The sequence below is a fragment of the Pygocentrus nattereri genome, chromosome 14, assembly GCF_015220715.1.
Source record: "Pygocentrus nattereri isolate fPygNat1 chromosome 14, fPygNat1.pri, whole genome shotgun sequence".
Lineage (NCBI taxonomy): Eukaryota > Metazoa > Chordata > Actinopteri > Characiformes > Serrasalmidae > Pygocentrus > Pygocentrus nattereri.
The window spans coordinates 39,672,305-39,696,204 of NC_051224.1; the positions used below are offsets into that span (position 1 = coordinate 39,672,305).

Consider the following 23,900-nt stretch of genomic DNA (forward strand, 5'->3'; position numbering starts at 1 on the left):
ACGCCAAATAAATATTATAAAATATATAATGAAATGTCTTCAGGAATTATGTCACTGGTGTTACCACCTAACAAGAAATCTCTTATTTTGAAATAAAAGTCACGCTGATGACGTCACTCGACCTCCTTTGGACCTATGAAGAAAAGCTCATGGGGAGTCCACTGTGTCTTTCAGTTCTCAGAGATTGAGAAGCTTCATATGAAGCTTCTAGCTGACGTCACTGGTGTGACCGACTTTATTCTGAGGTCACTGTGAAAAAATAGAAACGCAAATGGATTCAATTCCATATTTTAGTGGACGTTCCCTGATGGACAGCGTGTGGTTTGATGTTCTGCAGCAGCCGTTTAGTAAAATGCATTGTTCATTAAAAACGTCTCTGGTGTCTCTTTTATTATGTGGAACACCGACGACGGTCAGTAACACCAGTGACTCCTACGGATAAAACAGTGGACGTTTCTATAGAATGACCCATAGAGGAGCTGTCCATGCTAGTTGGTACTTTAATTAGGCACCTGCAGCACCGCTCTCCGGCTGACTGGACGTTTCTGTGCCTTTGAAGGGACTTGCGATGTTTACTGGAGGCTTTAACTGCACATAACTAATGACTGGGCGGCTCACACTGCATTATTGACATGAGAGGGGCTGTTTTTCAAGTGGAGAGCCAAACTTAATCATAGGAGAGGTTTAGTCAGCCTCAGACTTGTTCTCATGCAAAAGCTCGCGGTGACGGCCGCACGATTTATCACTCAGGCCCAGAACATCCATTACTCCTGCGAAAATCATGACAAATTAACAGACGTCAGAAAAGCCTGCAGCGAGTTTGCAGTTGTCACAACTCCCCTCAGAAGTGACTGAGGTTAAACGTTTTGTAAGAGAGATTAAACACATGATGGGGCATTTTGTCCTTTTCTGTTTGGGCTGTGCAGCGGAAATTCCACCAATCTGGCACAAGCTGCAGTTCTCTGCACCCCTCATTTATTTCTTAATCTCCACTTCAGATGGCCATTGCGTGCAATTTACTCATTTTTCTGAGGAGATAAGATATAAAATAGTCCACTTGCATAAGGAAGGAGTAAGTCAAAGAGAGCTACAGAGAAAATGTGGCTCCTAACAACCATCTGCAAGACCTGGTCCACCCCAAAATTGCCCCCCCATCAGATAAACAGCACTGAAAGCTTTGATCTCTGAGAGAGAGGAGAAGATCAAGCTGCTTCAGATCTGAAAACATCCACAGGGGTTTCTGTCCATCCTTCCACTGTGAGAAGACCACTCAGCGCCGTGGGTCTGAAAGGACGTGTAGCTGATCAAGAAGAACCTCACTGAGAAAAGGAGACGGACACATCAAACAAAGAAGCTGGACGATAGACTGACCGCCCCAGAGTCCAGACCTCAGCACCACTGAATGGGTTTGATTCAGAAAATCATCAACCAGCTTCAAAGGCTGAGCTTTGGAGGCGTGTCTGCAGATTCAAAGTGAGTCTCCTGGAAATGAGGCTGGAATAAGAGGAAAGAGTGACACAAAAAACTGCTTAAAATGTAGAATATTTAGTGGGTGAGGCTCTAATCCACTCCCTGCTGAGGAGTCTACGACCACAGAAAACAGGGCTGCTGTTTTCTAAGTATTATTTGGGAGGTGGACCCCTGTCAGAACAGCAGCTGAGAGTGGTCATCCATCCTAAGAAGGTCAGAAACTGGACTAGAGGACGGCTAACGCAAACGGATGGGCTCCAGTCTCTAACTGTGCAAGGCCGGGATTTCTGATAAAGTGGCCAGTGAGTGTTGGCTTTAATAAAATGCAATGTGTGCACAGCAATGCTGCACATAGTTCAGCACGGCACAATAATAAACATGATCTAGAGGGTCCTTGGGGCACGACTGAAGTGATCAAGCAGGATTAGAGGGCAAGGCTGATTCATAAGGCAGCACTCAAAGAAGAAAAGCACCGCTCTCTCCGCTGATTCAATCATCATTCAGGCCTGATTGGTCATTATGATGCTGTGACTGCAAGCAGAGCTTCTTTTCCATTAGACTGAAACATGAAACGGTAAGCTATCAACCACAGGGGAGCGCTGCCTTATGCCTTGGGTCATTTCATTGAACAAGAGCTATTATTAACCTGGCCATGGCCAAGAATATGAGAACGAATCATTTATGAATCGGTGGAGTTTGCAAGGAAAACGTCCTTGATGCACAAGTTGCTTTTGACAAAAGAAGCCGATTGATGCACCAGCAAAAATTAATGGGGGGACCTAAATCAAGTGAGTTCAATGCCCTGCGCTGTGAAGAAAACAAGGCTGAAATATTTTATATCTCGGCCTCAAGCTATGAATAAAAACAAGCTTTCCATTTTCCGGTAGCTGAGTATTTGATTTCCATCTGCCTGCCTGCTTCATTTGGATTACAGGGCTTCGTTCTCCGTAGTTCGTCTGGCATAAAATAAACAAATCTCTGCTCTGTGCCCTTTTCTACCACCATAGCGATTTATCACAGTCAGACAGACAATAACTAACCGTGAAATTAGTCCACTGTGTTGGACATTGGACTTAATGTTGGACATTAACTTTCTTTTATTTTCTTATTTACATTACGGCCGAAATCAACAATGTCATAATTTTGCAATATCATTTTGATCTAAGTTGCAGAGCTGATGGGGGGTCTTCCTGTTCGTCCCTTGTGTTAAGAGTACATTGTTTTTGTGGCTGTGAAGCGAAACTGTATTACCCCAGAGATTAAACTGGAGTCGGTCCAGACAGCTGTGCGGGGGGTCTCCGGAGACCACAGCTAGCGCTGTTACTCTAAAGAAGAATATACACAGCCGTCAGAACGGAGATGGACGGATACGTTTTTTCACACGTCTCATCATTTGTGGATCGCTGTCTACAAATGTGGGTGGCGTGCGAGCTCTCCGAGAGAGAATGCAGGAGCGACTGAATGAAAGTGTCAAAACGAGAGTCAAAGCTTTTCAGTGCAGCGAGGGCTTAATTATATGGCTTAAAGTTGGATAAGTAGAAGATGTGATGTATGAATGGATGGGTAGATGGTTGAAAGAATGGTTAGATGGATGGATGGATGGATGGATGGAGGGAAAAGACAGAGGAAGGATAAGTAGAAGATGTAATGTATGAATGGATGGATGGATGGATGGATGGATGAAAGGGTGGTTAGATGGATGGATGGATGGATGGATGGATGGATAATGGATGAAACGGTGGTTAGATGGATGGATGGATTTATGGAGAGAAAAGACAGGAAGGATAAGTAGAAGATGTGAGGGATGAATGGATGGATGGATGGATGGATGGATGAAAGGGTGGTTAAGTGGATGGATGGATGATGGATGAAATGGTGGTTAGGTGGATGAATGAATGGGTGGATGGATGGATGGATGGATGGAAAAGACAGGAAGGATAAGTAGAAGATGTGATATATGAATGGATGGATGGAAGGATGAAAGGGTGGTTAAGTGGATGGATGGATGGATGGATGGATGGATGGATGGATGGATGGATGGATGATGGATGAAACAGTGTTTAGGTGGATGGATGAATGGATGGATGGATAGACGGATGAATGGATGGAAAAGACAGGAAGGATAAGTAGAAGATATGATGTATGAATGGATGGATGAATGGATGAAAGGGTGGTTACATGGATGGATGGATGGCTGGATGGATGCATGCCTGGATGAATAGACAACTGGATGGATGTGTGGATAGATGGGATGAAGGAAGGGACACACGGAGGATGGATATAAAAGCAGATGAATAATTCACAGACAAATGGGTGCATGGATGGATCAAAAGATGGCTGGATAGATGGATAAATAGATGGATAGATGGATGGACAGACTGACAAGATTGTTAGATGGAAAATGTGGAAGAAGCATCTGCAGGAAGATAGAATATGCTTGAATGGAAGCTGCACAATGAATGAAAGCTTGGATGCAGAGACAGATGAACGGGTAAGTGATTGGATGGACGGATAAGTGGTTGGACGGTTGAACAGATGGATGGCTTGATGAAATGATGGAGGACTGTTGAATGGAACAGGTGGATGAAGCATTCATCAAGGCTTTTTAGTGTAGTGAGGTCTTCATTATAGGCTTTGAAAATTATATATTGAGGATATGATGGATATATAGATGGATGGATGTGTGAAGAAAGCTTTGTAGTGAGGCCTTCTACAGACTTCCAAACTGCCTCTGGAAGCAACATTAGCATAAGAACGGAGTGTTAGGAACTTTACCGAAGTGGGTTTTCATGGCTGAGCAGCTGCACTCAAGCCTATGTGCAATGCCAAGCGTCGGCTGGAGGGGTGTAATGCCTGTTTTTCAGGGTTTGAGCCCCTCAGTTCCAGTGAAGGGTGATGTTTTTGATACAGCACACAAACACATTTTAGAAAATTATATTATTAATGATATGCTTCTAACCCTGAACTGGAACATCAACTGCATGTTAGACCTTCTCGTCCAATGAGATGGAGGCTTTTAGAGCCGCATGAGGGGATCAACGCCATATTAATGCCCAGTTTTGGAAAGGGATGTCCAACAAGCTCATATAGGTGTGACAGTGTAATGAAGATGGATGGACAGATGCAGCATTTTTAGATAAAAATGTCATATAGATGCAAGGAGGGATGGGTGGATGGAATGGGTGGCAGAATGGATGGGTAGATGATGAAAGTCTGCAGAGCAGCTGTGCTGGACACTGACCTGACACCACAGGGCCGGACCCCAGCAGAGTCTGCTTGTACTTGTTGAGGCTCTCGTCGTCCTTGTCCAGCTCCTGGATCTCCTGCAGGCTTTTCTGGGCGGGGGCCTTGTAGTTCAGGTCAGTCTCATCCACCTCCTCACCCACAGGGACTGTGCTCTCTTTATCTGCCATTAGGCCTGGGGAAACACGGTGAAAGCATACATCAACACAGCGGACAGGAGTAACACGCTGGCTCAACCACCATCTCCTAAACATGCTGTATCTTTATGTAGAAGAGATGCGCAGTTTAGTCACATTTGTTCCACATATATATCCTGATATTTGAACGATGCACTCCACATAATATTAGCCTGCTTAAACACAAGGTGAGATCAGATCTTCACGCTCAGATAATCTGAGCCATTCACCCTTTTCATCCCAGGAAGTTGCAAGTGATCAGTGGCAAAACGTGACTATTAGAGTTCACCCTTCAGTTTGGTGCCTTACATGTGAAACCTGTCAAAACTAGGCATATCATAATTATTACATAATCGCCTCGTCGCAGATATTTGAGATGATCGCAGTTATTTAAGCCGACTGCAGTCATTTTCTACACTCAGATTCCACAAACTGTCGCGATTGGCCCCTCCCAGTCCTCCATGTGCTTTCGTTTAGGTCTTGTCCATGTGATTCCTTGTTTTGTTTCTTCCCGGTCCTGCCCCCTTGTTTCCAGACCCTGCCCGTGATTGTAACCACCTGTGTCTTGTTAACCCTCTGTATTCTTTGTATTCAAGCCCTGTGTTTTCCCCTGTTAGTCTGCTGATCTTTGCAGTGTATTGTATCGATTGGTGTTTGATCTTCTGACTTCCGTTGTGTGTTTAGTCTGTGTTTCTTTCGTCATGTCTGTTTTCCGATCTCTCCGTGTTGGCTCTCTGACCCTGGATCGTTTTGACCGTAATAAATCTCACTTCTCTCAGCACATGCGTCCGCCTCATCATCGATCCTCAGCGTTACACAAATTAAGCTGCAAGAAACAATACGTGAACTGGGTGTGTTGGGCTGAGGCAAATAAATAATACAATAAGGCATTAAATGCATTCATTGAGGCAAATATGGGGCTTTATGGAAACCAAAGGAAAACGTTCTGACTGCTAACTTGGCAGTCTGACATGTTTAGCGTTCACCAGTGAGTAATGCTTCTTTATGTGGTAGCTAGCTACGCAGCTAATTCTAATGTTTTTAGCATGTACGCTAGCAGAATGAGTGTTTTTTTGCGCATATTTTCACTCCGGTGAGTGAAATGTAGCTTAGCTTAACTCCACGTATAATCATAGACTTTAGGTGAGTGCACTGAACACAGCTAAGCTTGCAAGTAGGGAGGCAAATCCACTGTTCTGCTTCAGGCTTGCATTTTATAAGATGAACACAATGAACAAGAAAAGACTATTAAGTTGTTATTTACAATTATTTACATCACTGTGTGAAAGTTTTAGGCATCTAAGCACATTTTTAAACAACTGACCTCAGTAGTGAGTTTATCACAATATACATTAGAATAAAGTCGTATTCATAATGCAAATAAACAGAAAAACAATAAAAAGTAACAAGAATTTCTCGGGTCCATATTTTTCCTGGACACCTTCACAGCCGCCACAGAGACTCGTTAATATCATCAATTACATCATGAGCTCAATTTACTGAGCACTGATTGGTCAAACCAGGAGCTGCTTTTTAACTACATATAATACTGGGCTTCCTCGAGGAGAGGCTTGGAGATGGGTAAACAAACACACATCCGGAATATCACTATTTTATATATATATATATATATATATATATATATATATAGTCATCATTATTTAATATTCGATAAATTCTGTTAATTCAAATATTAACACTTTTCTCAGCAAATAAACACAAACTACACAGATAAATATATTTTGAATATGTGTCTTGGGTGCCTAAGACTTTCACACAGTACTGTATATAACAATTAACTACCAGCTAAAATTTAGTGATTGTAACAGCCTCAGTCAAATTCCTGCTAGCACCCCTTTTGGATTCTAGTGGTATGTTAGGTCTAGTGGTACGGTATGAACATTTTTTGGCTGTTCTAGATTAAACGTTTTTATTTGAAGCTTGTGACATACATTAATACATATTTTACCTTTGGTAAAGAGGCATACCCAAACTTTTGAGGTTAATACAGAAGCAAACAGCTAAAATGCCATTAGAATAAACAGCCTGAAAACATACTGATATAAAATATAATTAAAGTTGGATAGGAAATCTATCAGCCTGGACTGTAGAAGCAAAAATAATAATAATAATAATAATAATAATAATAAAAATGATTCAATTGCATTAAATCTAAATAATAAAATAAAACAGAACAAAATAAAATAGTGTTTCACACCAGGAGCTGGTCTGTTTTTCACACATTACAGTACAAATCTCATTCGTTCTCCATAGAATTTCTCTCACAACACTAAGAACTTCTTTTCATTTCTGACAGGAAGGCTCAGAGAACCGCCTGTTCTTATAGTTCTAACACGGCTTCCGCCACACCTCAAGGACTCCATCGCTGCCAGAACACATGAGATGTAAAGTGTAATGCAAACTATGAGAGCCATTAAGCTGGCTTTACAGGGCGTGTGGCTCTCTCACTGCGCTGACCACTAAAGCAGACTGGCTGGGGTGCGTTTTCTATACCTCGCCCCCCCCCAACATCAGCTAATTCAATTCCGCTGACCCGGCGCGGACTCACGGTTTCATCGCTTTTAATATCCACAGCCATTTGTTCTAATTCCCACGTTCTCACACCGATGCCTGACACTGATGATAGTGGACGGTTCATTTGGAGGGTGGCCCTTAACCAAAAGCGCACTCTCTGGCTGTATTAATATTTGAGCAGGCGACCAGCCTCGGTGTCTGGGAGTAATAATCATCATCTCCAGCTTCTGGAGCTTTATTAATAAAGGCTCAGTGGTTTTCATTAATTCATGCAGAGCGGCAGCTCACGTTTATCGAAGCTGATCCCCAGCTGTTGCACGTAACAGCTGACGGTTCTAATAATCGTATTAGGCGGACAAGCTGCAGTTCAGCGTGTCGAGGCATTGCTCTCCGGAGGAATGGAGGGATGCTACAGCCACGGCTAACCGCTCCCTGTCCAACAGAGTGAAAACAGCAGCAGTCATTTATTACATCAATTAACACCGCAGCCTTCACATAATGGCTTTTCCTTATCACGCATGCAGACACATTCCAGAGCTCCGTTTGGCTGAGCTGCCGAGCGGATGACATCACGGCTCGGCCGTGGCCGGACAGGGATGAGCGAGAGGCCCCAGGAGAATAGGTATGAGGCAGGGATGAGCAATAGGCCTGGATGATATCTAAAAATAATTAGGACAATATTTTACTCTTAGAAAAATCAGGAATTATCGATAATAGCGTCCCGATTAATGTACACACACTATCCGCTGCAGGTTAGACCTGCTTTCTGTGCAATCTTTAGCTTATGCTTTGTAACGTTAACTGATTTAATGGCAAAATTTAATGAAAATCACATTTCTACTTATTTCCTGAGTTTAACATATTGGGAAAAAAGCAAAACATTAAATATAAAATGTGTTAGAAGTTTTGCACAGGCCACATTTCATGTTTCGTTTTTCTCCAATGTGTTAAATTCAGCAAAACCCAGTAATTGTGCATTAAAAAGAACCCAGAAAATCAATGAACAACTCATTCGGCCAGAGGTGCCAGAACTTTTGAAAAGAGCTGTACTACTGTAGCTCTGAACAACTCAACATTTCTAAAACACGTCCACCTTTTGTTCTGAAGCTTGCTACCGCAAATCGGTCCATTTGCTCCTGCTGGTGTGGGTTTGAAGAGTTGCGGGCTAATAGCACCTCCTGCTGGAGAAACTCCAGACGTCTACACATGCTGTAAATGTCAGTTCACGTCCACGTGCTGTTCATATAAAAATGTTTCCTATCCTTAATGTGAAGGGAATCTGGGATTCAGCTATAGATACATGGGAACTTTATAACTTAATATCTGAGCTATCAGGACTTTTAAACTTTACAGGAATTGCTGAGACTTTTCCTCAGGCGGCATGTGTCGCTGGGAAATCCACAGCAGAGAAAGTGATCAAGACTTCACAGCAGTCTAACAGCTTATCAATGCTCAGGAGTAACCCTTTGTTTTAAAAGTAAAAGAGAGTAAAACACTTCATGCAAACATCACTCAATATTATTTAAACGAGTACTGAAATAGCAGTTATGTTATACTTATAGTGATAGTATAAGGGAACTTGTAGTGCAGCATCACTAGCAAAGCAGTGCCTTGGGGCAACAGCATATACCCAGTCCACCCTGGTATTTAAACCCACAACCATCCACTCGTTGGCTTATCTCTTCTACCGCTTGACCAGCATCGTCATCACCTCACCCCTCAATCATCACCCATAATCTGATTACATCACCCCACCGCCCAGTCCTTGTGGGCTGTATGACAACATGTTAACGTTATTGGGACAAACTACACTACAGTTCACTTCTCAATGTTCATTGAGAATTCAATGAACAGTTCAATTCAATGGAATTCTTACCTATATACTTATAACTAGGTGCATTGTCACAAAGCAGCTTTGAAAAAATGAGCAGGCTTAGGGCAACAGTGGCAAAAAACTCCCTATAAGAGCAAGAGGAAGAAACACTGGGAGGAACCAAGACTCAAAAGAGGAACCCATCCTCCTCCGGCCAACACCAGATAGCAAAACAACACCATAACAAGAACTGGAGAAAGAACACGGTTTGACAATTAAACCAGTGAATAAAAAACAAAGAAATCTTCTTGTTATTGGACAGAAGTATTTAGATTAACCAATGATAAGTGATGACTGAGGCCTGTACTAGAGATGTATGAAAACCACTGACCACTGCTAGAATCCTCTCACGATGACACATTAGTATGAATATATTGCTGCTGTCGGAACAAAACCTTGTATCTCCAAAATGGTGATTTTACAGGAGAAGAAAAAAAAACATATTCTTACATACACTTTTAATGGAAGTCAATGGAACCAGAGTTTTTTACAAACCTTTTTGGACCATTTCTATTGGTCCAATCATCATGAAATTGACAAACAACGCAAAGCGCCATAGGCATGTTCAAATTATGTCAAAAACTGAAAACATGATAAAAACTGAGATACAAGGTTTTGTTCCAACAGCAGCGATATGATGAACTAGTATAGTGAGACACGGGCGAATGATCTCTATGATTTAATAGTTCTGGTTTATCTTGTTAACTGTCAATACATCTAGAGCACTGAACAATGGCATAAAGCTTTAAAAGCTAGATTTAAATCAGATAAAATCACTCGTTCCCCCTTTATGCTGGCAACAGAAGCCCAAGTCCCCACCACCACCGTTCACACCTGCACAAACTTCTGGCCATCTCACTAAATGTAAACGTTTAAACCTACATTTCACTGATAGTGTTTATTTTTCTGATTTTTGGCCCTTGTTACTACTTTGAGCCTTTTCTGTATGGGGTCTGTTTAACCAGATGTTGGGACTTGCTGCTTTTGGTGCCCCAGGAGACGAGTGGACGCCCACTTAAGTAGACAGAAATTGAAGGACTTTTTGCCCCATTTACTTAAATAGGCCTGCACTGTTTGTGATAACACATAACCTCGAGTGCCCTGCTGCTTCTATACAACAGTTATATTTCATACAACAGAATATTACGTCAAATATGCGTTAATGTTGGCAATTCCTTCCGCCTAAAAAAGTAGTTCCCTTTTGCTGTAAGGACAGAGCCATATAGCACTGTGAATATCAGGTTGAGCTCAGCTTTTTCCAGATGAAGCTGAATGTGCTTTCTTCCAGTCATGCTGTAAAGCCTTTCACCGTTTTCCAAACGATATTTTATACATTTCAGGCCGATTCTAGTTTGTTTTGTGGTTAATTGGCCAAAAAGTTTGCTTAGGATCAACAACAGGTTCTGAATTATAGTCCTGCGGTCACTCTGTCCTTCCGAATCGGACCAAATCAAGTCAAATGCTTGTCTTGTAGGAGTTATCTAATGTGTCCAGTTTCTGTTTTTGTATGTGCTAATGTAGAGACTTAGTAAAGTCATCTCTTAGCAACATGTGCTCAGCAAAATAATAGTGTAGTTGTGGAAAAAATGTGGTGTTATCACAAATCACGAGAGTTAGAGACTGTATCATCAGATGCATAACATGTATAACAACTGCATAGACTGCATAGCGACAAGTAGCTGGTTGGACGTCATCCCATTATGATGTCATCCGGTTTTATTTGTTTGGTTGTCCTCCCCGTTCCTTCTTAAATTGTTTTTATTTTCGTACCAGTCGTGTACAGATGCATCAATAAATATTTGGTCTCATTTTTCTGGCCAGAATTTCTCCGGCTATTGTGAAATGTAAAAAAAAAAGTACTGCTGTTATTGTCTGCATTGCAGCGCTGTGTAATTCGCTCCTCCAGTCACTTTTTTGTATTCAAAATAAATAGGAATCATCCCAAAATAATCAAGCTGAAACAAGAGATTTACAGCCCCCCCGGCTGTAATCCCGCTCGCGCCGCACAGTGTGTACACAGAAGCGGCGTTATTTACAGCGCGTCCAGCTGGAGCCGGGTCATCCCAGCTCATCAGCCGTGCAGACGGGCCTGCTGTCCCCTTCCTCCTGCCCTTGCTTATGAAGGGAGATGATAAACTCTCTCTACATTAAGACAGATGGGGGAAGAAAAATCCAAGCGCGGTAATGCAAAGCCAAACGCAGTAATGGAAGGCCAGGGCTATAAAATACGATCTGCCAAATCGATACAGCTGCTTTTTTTTGTCGCATGAGCCACGCTCCTCCGGCGAATTAGACTCCGCGGACGCCTTCCTCACCCTCTGCTTCCGTCCTCTGGGTCTGGGTGGCATTTATGAACTGCTGGGACCCAAATGCAGAGACGAGTTTTGCTGCAGATCAAAAGGAGCAATCATTTTTTGCGCAAGGCAAAAAGAAGAGCGTGAATTTGTCTAACATTATCTTAACTAAAATCAGAGATGGTGCAACTTAGGAGTGGCTGGTGCGGCTAAAAATGTATATCACAGACTGTGTGCACCGGTCAGGCATAACACTCTGACCACCTCCTTGTTTCTACGCTCACTGTCCACTTTATCAGCTCCACTTACTGTATAGCTGCACTCTGTAGTTCTACAGTTACAGACTGTAGTCCATCTGTTTCTCTGATACTCTGTTACCCTGTTCTTCAGTGGTCAGGACCCCCATGGACCCTCACAGAGCAGATACTGTTTGGGTGGGGGGTCATTCTCAGCACTGCAGTAACACTGACGTGGTGGTGGTGTGTTGCGCTGGTCTGAGTGGATCAAGATTTTAAACGCCTCAGTGTTGCTGCTGGACTGAGAACCAAAAATATCCAGCCAGCAGCGTCCTGTGGGCAGCGTCCTGTGGGCAGCGTCCTGTGACCACTGATGAAGGACCAGAGGATGACCAACACAAACTGTACAGCAGCAGATGAGCTGTGATGGAAACATCCCTGTCTCAGCCATTCAAATAGAACAGGATAACGTGGTTTGCACTGCTTGTACGTCACGCTATCTGTGCATATTTGTGGCAATTTGGTTATAACGACTATAATAAAACTTATTCCTGGGGAGGAATTTGAACAGGTATACTGGTTTATCTGTCCACTACTAGTCCAGCGATGCCAGAATCATGACCTCGACACAAAAGGGGCTTCGGTGGTAAAAAAAATATACATGTCACTGCTGTCGGAAGAAAACTTTTCAGTTTTTGACCTAATGTGAAAGTACATGTTGTCCTTCACACTGTGTGTGAATTTCATGAAAAATGGACCAAAAGAATTGGACCACAATGACTCGGAAAACAGTTCAGGCAGTGATACAGGGATACGGCATCGCACCACATTCTCTCAGTCGCTTGTATGTAAGATTAAGGCGTGTACTGGCTCAGTGCTAACAGCCCTGCAAGAAAACCAGCATAAACCAGCAGCCCTGCTAAAAAAAACCTGATGGTTTCCCTTTCTAATGGGAATTGGTTCAATGGTTACCAATAGAGACCACTAATTTCCTGTAGGACGTTATCAGATCCCATTAGGAAACCGTCAAATGCATCAGTCTCAAAACACCTGTTAAACCATTAGACTCCTTTACACTGTGATATCAACCCATCAGGAAAACACACAATATCGACTATTGGGTTTTATGACCAACATGGCCATGCAGGGTCACCAGTTAGAGCAGCACCAGACCAGTATAAAACAGCTTGAACCAGCTGTAACCAGCATGAATTCCAGGCTGATCTGTGTTATTTTTCAACACATTACCCTCCATCAGTGCAACAGTTAAACATTTCACTACTGTGATTGTGAGCTGAGGTGAGCTGAGTTATTATCTAAAAGTGATGTTTCCAGAGCAGATCACTGAAGAGACGCCATCTGTTTATAGTTTAGAGCCCAGATTTGGGGAAAAACGGCTCGACTTTCAGTAGAAAAACAAACTGAGTTCAGCTTCTTTTATTATAAGGGTTTAAAATGACGTCACCATCTATTAGACTGGAGAGAAGAGCTACAGCCTCACACGACGCCCAGCTTCTGAATGGAGCTTATGGAGTATGAACGTTCTGGAGAACATGACCAAGTGTGGTTTGGACCCAGCGGTGGTCCCGAGGAGTTTAAGAGGCTACATAGCGTAATAGACAAAGTTCCACTTTATCATCGCTCACTTACCGCTTCATTGTTCCTTCATTATTTTCTTAAGTTAAACGTCATTAATTAGTCTAGTAAGTAATTCTAATTTAGCACAGTGTCACCGACATTTCCTGTGAAATCCCTGGTTTATTTTCTACACACTGAGAATTTCTTTGGGGAAATGAAAAACTAGCTAGAGCTTGTTGCTGGACTCCTAAACGGGAGTGTAAATTTCACTGCTCGTAATTCTGTGAAAGCTTGCTGCGCTTCCGGTTCTGTTCGAATAATTAGACCTGCGTTCTCAGTTCAGATGTCAAGCCGAGGAGCACGTCTCTCTGATCACCATACGTTCCATTCCAGCGTTCAGCAGCTACCCTGCAGGCCACACCAGCATAAGACACATCGCTGAAATGAGTCGCTGATTTCTGAAATGAACCTCACGGCGTGCTGGTGTAAATGAATGGGCTCATGAAGAACGTGATGGAGATCAGAGCTTGGGGAAGCATTGTAAGCCTGGCTATTGATCTCCTGCAGCCTTTCAACTCCACGCCAAGGATGCAGCGCATGGGTGGAAAGCTTCATTCAGGCGAGGCCTCGTGACACATGCTAGCTTTCATCGAGCCAATACCCTGTGCATAATTAGGGTATTTTGTTAATTATCCACGCACAATTACGGCGAGACATCATTCTGGAAAATACACAACTGAAGCAATTAAGCAGCTCTCATGCAGAACGCACAGACAAAATGCCCAGCGGAGGTTAATTGTTGGGACGAATGGGTTTATGTCTTCTTGAGTGAATATTTGGGCTAATTGGACAATTTAGAGCCTATGCATACAACCCAAGCCTTTTCATTCCTCGCTGAGCTCTAACACGACGTGCACTTCTACACGGCTACGTATTACAAGTGTGCAGTACAGTGGGACGTCAATGACGACTGGGTAACGACAGCCACAGCTCGATTTGCCTCTTGATGCGAGCGTCCCAATACGATATACCGCACAGGACCAAACGTTTGGTCATGATCATTTGAAATGACAGCTTGCAGATCTTCTGGTTGATGCCTTCACATGCCTGTGGTTAGTTGCGCTGCTGGAGCATCTCACCTAACAAAGAACACCCAAAGACTCCTATGCATGACTAAAGGGCTCTCCAGAGTGATGGAGAATGCTTCTATATAACTATATAACTCTTTTTGGAAAGGGTTCTCCTATTGTCACAGGCTTGACATCATAACAAAAGATGAAGAACCCTTTTTGGTGCTACATAGAAGGTTCTACACAGAACCATCTATAGCACATTCTCCATCAATCTGAAGAACCATTTCACCATATAAAGAATCAGGCAAAGGGTTCTCTGAGTGCTCATGGCTCTACATAGAACCAAGTTCTTTACTGAAGAACCCTCGAAGAGCCATCATTTTTAAGAGTGTAGTGTCTGCTGAATTGGGGTAGCTTTGGGGGGCCTATAATGAAGCGTAAGTTACTCCACCCTGACCACAGCCCTGGTATCAGCCTTTCAACGGCGTCTGTTCGTACAAATCAAAGGCCAATGGCAAAAAACTTGAGCGCTGAGTGAAACTCTATAGACTCTGTAGTACAGTTTGCCATGGTAACAGCAGCGACTGGACCTTATCGTCATTGGCTGGGTCAGCCTCTGTCATGCATAATCGCTTCTAAAGGGCGGCGAGGGACATGGCTGGCACTGCCAGAGCCTGGCCCACTCCCACTCACCCAGTTCCATTAACGAAGGGTCATCTTTATTAATGAGGAGGAGAAGTGACAGTAATTACAGCCAAGTAAAATAACAACGCTAATACATCTGAGGATTCGCAGAAAGGCTTTTTTAAACTGTCTGGCAGTCTTTGGAGCACAAAACTTAAAGAAGGCAAGACAATATGGGCAAAATATTATATTGTGCTTATACTGCTACATATTGCCTTGTAATATTCTCAACAAATTAACATGGAATGATCAAAGAGTGACTTTCTGACCAAAATTACTGTCATTTCATAGTTTACATGACACGTATGAGAAACAACTGAGACCGATCAGGATGTTCACTACACAACATAAAACCCTGTAATTTGCTAGAGGGTTCATTTGCATATTGCAGCCTTCTGCAGAATCAGTGTTGCAGAGGCTGATGTTGCAATAATGCATTTTGCAACCATATGCTGTGATGTCACAACCATATATTGTGCAATCTGCATCTGTGGCACATGGTCGGTACCACAAACGCCAGTTGCCCCTGTACTGGACGAAACCACTGCATTCTGTATAACCACGCCCACACATACTGTCACCGAATAACCCACTCACCCAGCCTTCATCCTCTCACTGAATAGCCACGCCCACTCACCCAGCCTTCATCCTCTCACTGAATGACCACGCCCACTCACCCAGGCTTCATCCTCTCACTGAATGACCACGCCCACTCACCCAGCCTTCATCCTCTCACTGAATAGCCACGCCCACTCACCCAGCCTTCATCCTCTCACTGAATGACCACGCCCACTCACCCAGGCTTCATCCTCTCACTGAATGACCACGCCCACTCACCCAGCCTTCATCCTCTCACTGAATAGCCACGCCCACTCACCCAGCCTTCATCCTCTCACTGAATGACCACGCCCACTCACCCAGGCTTCATCCTCTCACTGAATGACCACGCCCACTCACCCAGCCTTCATCCTCTCACTGAATAGCCACGCCCACTCACCCAGCCTTCATCCTCTCACTGAATGACCACGCCCACTCACCCAGGCTTCATCCTCTCACTGAATAGCCACGCCCACTCACCCAGCCTTCATCCTCTCACTGAATGACCACGCCCACTCACCCAGCCTTCATCCTCTCACTGAATGACCACGCCCACTCACCCAGCCTTCATCCTCTCACTGAATAGCCACGCCCACTCACCCAGCCTTCATCCTCTCACTGAATGACCACGCCCACTCACCCAGGCTTCATCCTCTCACTGAATAGCCACGCCCACTCACCCAGCCTTCATCCTCTCACTGAATGACCACGCCCACTCACCCAGGCTTCATCCTCTCACTGAATAACCACGCCCACTCACCCAGCCTTCATACTCTCGCCGGATAACCACGCCCACTCACCCAGCCTTCATCCTCTCGCCGGATAACCACGCCCACTCACCCAGCCTTCATACTCTCACCGGATAGCTAACATCACCAATAATATTAAATGCTTTGTCTCACAACTGTTTAAGCCAAACCATTTAGGAACTTTAATGTGTAAAAGTGTAAACTATAGATACAGCACATAGAGATTAAACTGAGAAATGTCAGACAATTACTTCAAATCTTTAAAAAATCTGCTCCCCAACTCTGGCTTTGAGTTTACTAGCAAAAATCAAAATAAATCCCCCTGAAATGGGCGCGGCCGTCTACAGCACTACTGTTCTGAACTGAACTGGGCCTGAGACGTGCAGGAGTTGTTAGCGCTGCGTTGGTTCTTGCGCTACTCCTTGTCTTGCTGCTCTTGTGTGACTGCATGCTGCAGGTTTGAGTGCACATTGCGAACAGCAATGCTGAGCCACTGGATAAAGCAATAAGCTGGCATGACTCCAAATGCTCAGTCGCAGCACATATTCAAGTGTCTGGACTCTGTACGCTCAGGTCTTTTCAAGTGCTCACCAGCAAACTGCTGCAGGTAATCAACTCCAGTACATTCCTGCTGAAGTCTCATGTCTGCTCATTGTGCCTCTGCGCTACACTTTGCCATGTCCAGCTGATAGCTCAGAATATGATGCCCTGTGATGCTGATGCTTGTAGCGGGCAAAACGATGTGTTACATGATATGTTCTCATTATAGTGTTTAAATTTAAATTACATTAAAATATGAATTTCTGTGCACATGATACCTTAGTAAGTACATCTAGAACAACTGCAGATTTCCAACTATGGAATAAAGACAGATTTTGATGAATGCCCATACTGCACAGCAACAAGCAGCTGATTGGTTGTCAGCCCATCATGCCAGTTGTTCAATTTCATGAATATATAACTGCAAGTAGTTAAGAACACCATATAAAGGAAGAATATTTTATTGAGTAAATTTATTTCCTTTTCTAGTTTTGCCCAATCCCATGTCTTATTTTCACCCCTACCACTTGTTTTCGAGTGCCACCTTGCCCCTTGGAGCTGAGGTACAACAGGTACCCACATTTTGGGTTTCTTTGTTCTCTTGTGCAGCCACCTTGCCAATGTTTCTTTTTTTCCCATAGCACTCAGTCAGGAGTAGGCCTATGAAAAACCATTGTTTGGAGGGTCATGTAGGCCTAACACTTCATACACTAACACAACAGCATACATCAGTGAGTTTTGGCCACGAATTTGCCGTAACATCACATATCACTCCACTGAGATGCTGTTGCTAAGCAACGACTCTGACAGCTGTAGGAGATGCCTGAGCCATTTGAACATTTTTACTTCTGACTTTGCCACAAACAGAAAATGGACACTGTTAAGATCACATCTGACCGACAGCCGATTTGGTCCGACTCTGAAGACGAGACGACGCTAAATTCCCAAACTGTCGTCACCACTGAGCATCTTTTCAGTCGGCAGCTGTGACAGAAGAACAGCTGAACAACCTGGAATCAGCCAGAAATGAACCCAACACCAATCGCCAAACTAAACGGGCTGTAAGAAGCTTCAGAGACCTGCTGGAACAAAACAACATTAATACTGATCTGGACAAACTGACCAAACTGAGCTGAACCTGATATTGGCTCAGTTTTAAGGCTCAGTCTGTACTTCAAAAGGCGGGGCTTACAGCAGACTGAGCAGCGAGTGGGCAGAGCTCGTTACTCTGACGTAGCAACAAGCTGCTCGTTAAGGAGCTATAATTAGGAGGAAGGAACTGAACATTAAAACATATTAAACGCCGCGTTCACGGCCAGTTTATTCATTTCTTACTGTATTTATTTAACTGCTGTATTAAAGCAGTAGAGCACTTGAGGTTGTTATCCTGAATAACATCAGTAAACTCAGTGATGTATTTGCTGAACACTCGGCATGAACTTTGCAGGCATGTAACAGAGACTCAAATCCAGAGCACAGGTAGGCGAGCGCAATACCCAAGGACCCTTATTCCGACATGGCAGTGCCTGTTGGATGGGGATTGAACCTACAACCCTCTGCATGCTTGACAACTGCATTACCCACTGCAGCATCCATGTTATCAACAGCAAGCTCATTCAAATGCAACATCTCCCTTTTGCCCAGCATCAAATCAGCACTGTTTCAGTCAAAGCTTGCTATCTGGGGCTGTTTTGCTGCCACTGCCAACATCTTCACAAACCCCAGACAGACAAATAGTGTGACACATATGTATGATGAAAATATCCTCAAGTATTGCAGAGCTTTTGCCGCATCATCCACCCTTCAAACGGAACTGCTCTGCACAAGATCTGCAGCTTCGGCCTCTTCGCTCAGCCGGATCCGCAGCTATCACTCAGATACAATCTCAGAGAACATGAGATGTAGATGGAGAGAATGACTCGTCTCAGTGAAGTATGACACTGCTTTTAAGAGCAGAGATAAACCACAGCCAGCAGGGACCTTTCATCCTCTCACTCCTTCACAAAGTGTAACACGGCATTTATGAGACTGTCTGCTTTATTGGAAACAAAGCACCTGTACCTCCACTTACTGTCCCCTTTTGAGCTCCACATGCCTTAAACCTCCACTATACAAGCGTACAATTACAGACTGTAACCCATCTGTTGCTACACAGTTGATCAGCCCCATTCTGCCCCCTTCGTCATTGGATATTGACCAGATACCGCTGTGGTGGTGGACCATTCTCAGTGTCACATCTGGACATAGCAGTGTGGCACTGCTGCAATAATATTCGTTCTCTGTGGAGTAAATGCTTGACTAGGGACACAATGTAAACATATTCCCAAAACATGCAGATGTAACAAGTCTCAAGTTTTTGTGACTCGTTCAACCCAATCTAGGTGATGCATCGTTTCAAGGGACTCGCCGTCACTGTAGGAATACAGGGATAACCGGACTCATACAGCTGTCTGAAAACTAAATATAACTCATGAAGGAACCGGTTGGTTTAACTAGCTCTCGACTGACCAGCTCAGCAGAGAGCTAACAAGTTAAGAGACTCTTTCAGTAATATTCACAGACCTTAAGGTATTTAAAAAATAATATTAAAAGAGCGAAACAGAGCAAAGAATATGTATGTCCTTGTTAATGAGCCACTATAAGTAGTATTAAATCCAGCATACTGGATTTAGCTTGGTACTACTACAATATAGGGGTTCTCATAGAGGTGCCAACACCAGTTAGCATTATTGTCATTACATATTATTCATTAGATGATGAGTGTGTCTGTGTGTCTGTGTGTACTGCGCTTGTGGGTAACCTGCACCCTCACATTGCCACAGCTCACTGCATTTAGGCCTGTAGAGGTGGTCAAGACAACCTGCTGAAGTGCAGACCGAGCATCAGAACGGGGAAGAAAGGGGATTTAAGGGACTTTGAACGTGGCGTGGTTGTTGGTGCCAGACGGGCTGGTCTGAGTATTTCAGAAACTGCTGATCTGCTGGGATTTTCACGCACAACCATCTCTAGGGTTTACAGAGAACGGTCCGAAAAAGAGGAAACATCCAGTGAGCGGTCAGTTGTGTGGACGAAAATGCCTTGTTGATGTGAGAGGTCAGAGGAGAATGGGCAGACTGGTTCCAGATGATAGAAAGACAACAGGAACTCAAATAACCAACCAGAATCTCTGAGGAACGTTTCCAACACCTTGTTGAAAGTCTGGCATGAAGAATTAAAGCAGTTCTGAAGGCAAAAGGGGGTCCAGCCTTTTACTAGCAAGGTGTACCTAATAAAGTGGTGAGTGTATATTTATATAGGTATCCAAAACATAAATAAAAAAATAAGTATGAATTAATTAATTAATAAAACTGATCAAGAGCAGAGAATATGCAGCCAAGAGAAACTCTGCGGTCAGAAACTGACCACTGCTGAAGGGCTAGAGGAGGGCTAACACAAACTGTGTATCAACAGATGGGCTACAGACCTCTGTACACCAGCGAGGAGGTGGAGATTCAACTAAAGTGGTGTATTTAATGTATCTGTACAAAAAACCCCACAACCCACACAAAACACCACCAAAACCCAACAGTCCTGCTATACAGTATCACATCTCACAGCCATACAGCACAGTGTAAAAAAGGAATAAAAGCACTGCAGGCTTGTATAAATGCACAGACAGTGAAGAGGTGAGCGGTAGTGTGTTACGGGTTCCTGAGCGGATGTTCGAGACAGACTCGAGGAGCGTCCGTGGCACGTGTCACTGAAGCGATCCGACATGATGCGTCAGCTTGTACATCCACACAGCTCTAGCTTTCCCCAGCGGGGTACGCGGACGTGCCGGCTTCTGAAGAGCCTCTGCCTGCTCCGTGCAGCTTAATTGATTTAGTTTCTCTAACATGTGTCCGGCCTCTGAGGCACGGTCATCCATCAAAGCAGCAGCGCTGGGCTGGGTAAAGCTGTCGCTCATCGAGTCGTGAAGTGTCTGGCTGGGCTGTGGGTGGGGTGAGGTGGTCAGCAGCAGGGATGGGCACGATTAGAGTAACCAACGACCAGTTTGTTTGTTAAAATGCGACTTAAATTCGCAAAAAGTGATGTTGCTTCATTTAAGGTTACACAAAAATCCCATTCAGCCTAACGAGAAACTGTAGAACGGACTCGGTTTATATCACAATACCTACATTTAGAGTCGGTTATTCATTCAGTCTAATGAGAAACTGTAGAACAGACTCGGTTTATATCACAATACCTACATTTAGAGTCGGTTATTCATTCAGCCTAATGAGAAACTGTAGAATGGACTCGGTTTATATCACAATACCTACATTTAGAGTCGGTTATTCATTCAGTCTAATGAGAAACTGTAGAACGGACTCGGTTTATATCACAATACCTACATTTAGAGTCGGTTATTCATTCAGTCTAATGAGAAACTGTAGAACGGACTCGGTTTATATCACAATACCTACATTTAGAGTCGGTTATTCATTCAGCCTAATGAGAAACTGTAGAACGGACTCGGTTTATATCACAATACCTACATTTAGAGTCGGTTATTCATTCAGCCTAATGAGAAACTGTAGAACGGACTCGGTTTATATCACAATACCTACATTTAGAGTCGGTTATTCATTCAGCCTAATGAGAAACTGTAGAACGGACTCGGTTTATATCACAATACCTACATTCAGAGTCGGTTATTCATTCAGCCTAATGAGAAACTGTAGAACGGACTCGGTTTATATCACAATACCTACATTTAGAGTCGGTTATTCATTCAGTCTAATGAGAAACTGTAGAACGGACTCGGTTTATATCACAATACCTACATTTAGAGTCGGTTATTCATTCAGCCTAATGAGAAACTGTAGAACGGACTCGGTTTATATCACAATACCTACATTCAGAGTCGGTTATTCATTCAGCCTAATGAGAAACTGTAGAACGGACTCGGTTTATATCACAATACCTACATTTAGAGTCGGTTATTCATTCAGTCTAATGAGAAACTGTAGAACAGACTCGGTTTATATCACAATACCTACATTTAGAGCCGGTTATTCATTCAGTCTAATGAGAAACTGTAGAACAGACTCGGTTTATATCACAATACCTACATTTAGAGTCGGTTATTCATTCAGCCTAATGAGAAACTGTAGAACAGACTCGGTTTATATCACAATACCTACATTTAGAGTCGGTTATTCATTCAGCCTAATGAGAAACTGTAGAACAGACTCGGTTTATATCACAATACCTACATTTAGAGCCGGTTATTCATTCAGTCTAATGAGAAACTGTAGAACGGACTCGGTTTATATCACAATACCTACATTTAGAGCCGGTTATTCATTCAGCCTAATGAGAAACTGTAGAACGGACTCGGTTTATATCACAATACCTACATTTAGAGCCGGTTATTCATTCAGTCTAATGAGAAACTGTAGAACAGACTCGGTTTATATCACAATACCTACATTTAGAGTCGGTTATTCATTCAGTCTAATGAGAAACTGTAGAACAGACTCGGTTTACATCACAATACCTACATTTAGAGTCGGTTATTCATTCAGTCTAATGAGAAACTGTAGAACAGACTCGGTTTATATCACAATACCTACATTTAGAGCCGGTTATTCATTCAGTCTAATGAGAAACTGTAGAACAGACTCGGTTTACATCACAATACCTACATTTAGAGTCGGTTATTCATTCAGTCTAATGAGAAACTGTAGAACGGACTCGGTTTATATCACAATACCTACATTTAGAGTCGGTTATTCATTCAGCCTAATGAGAAACTGTAGAACGGACTCGGTTTATATCACAATACCTACATTTAGAGCCGGTTATTCATTCAGTCTAATGAGAAACTGTAGAACAGACTCGGTTTATATCACAATACCTACATTTAGAGTCGGTTATTCATTCAGTCTAATGAGAAACTGTAGAACAGACTCGGTTTACATCACAATACCTACATTTAGAGTCGGTTATTCATTCAGTCTAATGAGAAACTGTAGAACGGACTCGGTTTATATCACAATACCTACATTTAGAGCCGGTTATTCATTCAGTCTAATGAGAAACTGTAGAACGGACTCGGTTTATATCACAATACCTACATTTAGAGCCGGTTATTCATTCAGTCTAATGAGAAACTGTAGAACAGACTCGGTTTATATCACAATACCTACATTTAGAGTCGGTTATTCATTCAGCCTAATGAGAAACTGTAGAACGGACTCGGTTTATATCACAATACCTACATTTAGAGCCGGTTATTCATTCAGCCTAATGAGAAACTGTAGAACAGACTCGGTTTATATCACAATACCTACATTTAGAGTCGGTTATTCATTCAGCCTAATGAGAAACTGTAGAACAGACTCGGTTTATATCACAATACCTACATTTAGAGTCGGTTATTCATTCAGCCTAATGAGAAACTGTAGAACGGACTCGGTTTATATCACAATACCTACATTTAGAGCCGGTTATTCATTCAGCCTAATGAGAAACTGTAGAACAGACTCGGTTTATATCACAATACCTACATTTAGAGCCGGTTATTCATTCAGTCTAATGAGAAACTGTAGAACAGACTCGGTTTATATCACAATACCTACATTTAGAGCCGGTTATTCATTCAGTCTAATGAGAAACTGTAGAACAGACTCGGTTTATATCACAATACCTACATTTAGAGTCGGTTATTCATTCAGTCTAATGAGAAACTGTAGAACGGACTCGGTTTATATCACAATACCTACATTTAGAGCCGGTTATTCATTCAGCCTAATGAGAAACTGTAGAACAGACTCGGTTTATATCACAATACCTACATTTAGAGCCGGTTATTCATTCAGTCTAATG

At 43.0% G+C, this 23,900-nt stretch overlaps 1 protein-coding gene across 2 annotated transcripts in view; it reads right to left on the reverse strand.

Annotated features, from left to right (window-relative positions):
- The window catches only part of arhgdig (Rho GDP dissociation inhibitor (GDI) gamma), a 66,364-nt gene that overhangs the window by 25,692 nt on the left and 16,772 nt on the right, over positions 1-23,900 (reverse strand). For both annotated transcript variants that reach the window (XM_017706954.2, XM_017706953.2), the window contains exon 2: positions 4,712-4,888. In XM_017706954.2, the coding sequence (XP_017562443.1) occupies positions 4,712-4,883 (172 nt within the window). In that variant the 5' untranslated portion in view covers positions 4,884-4,888. The remainder of the gene's footprint in view (positions 1-4,711; positions 4,889-23,900) is intronic.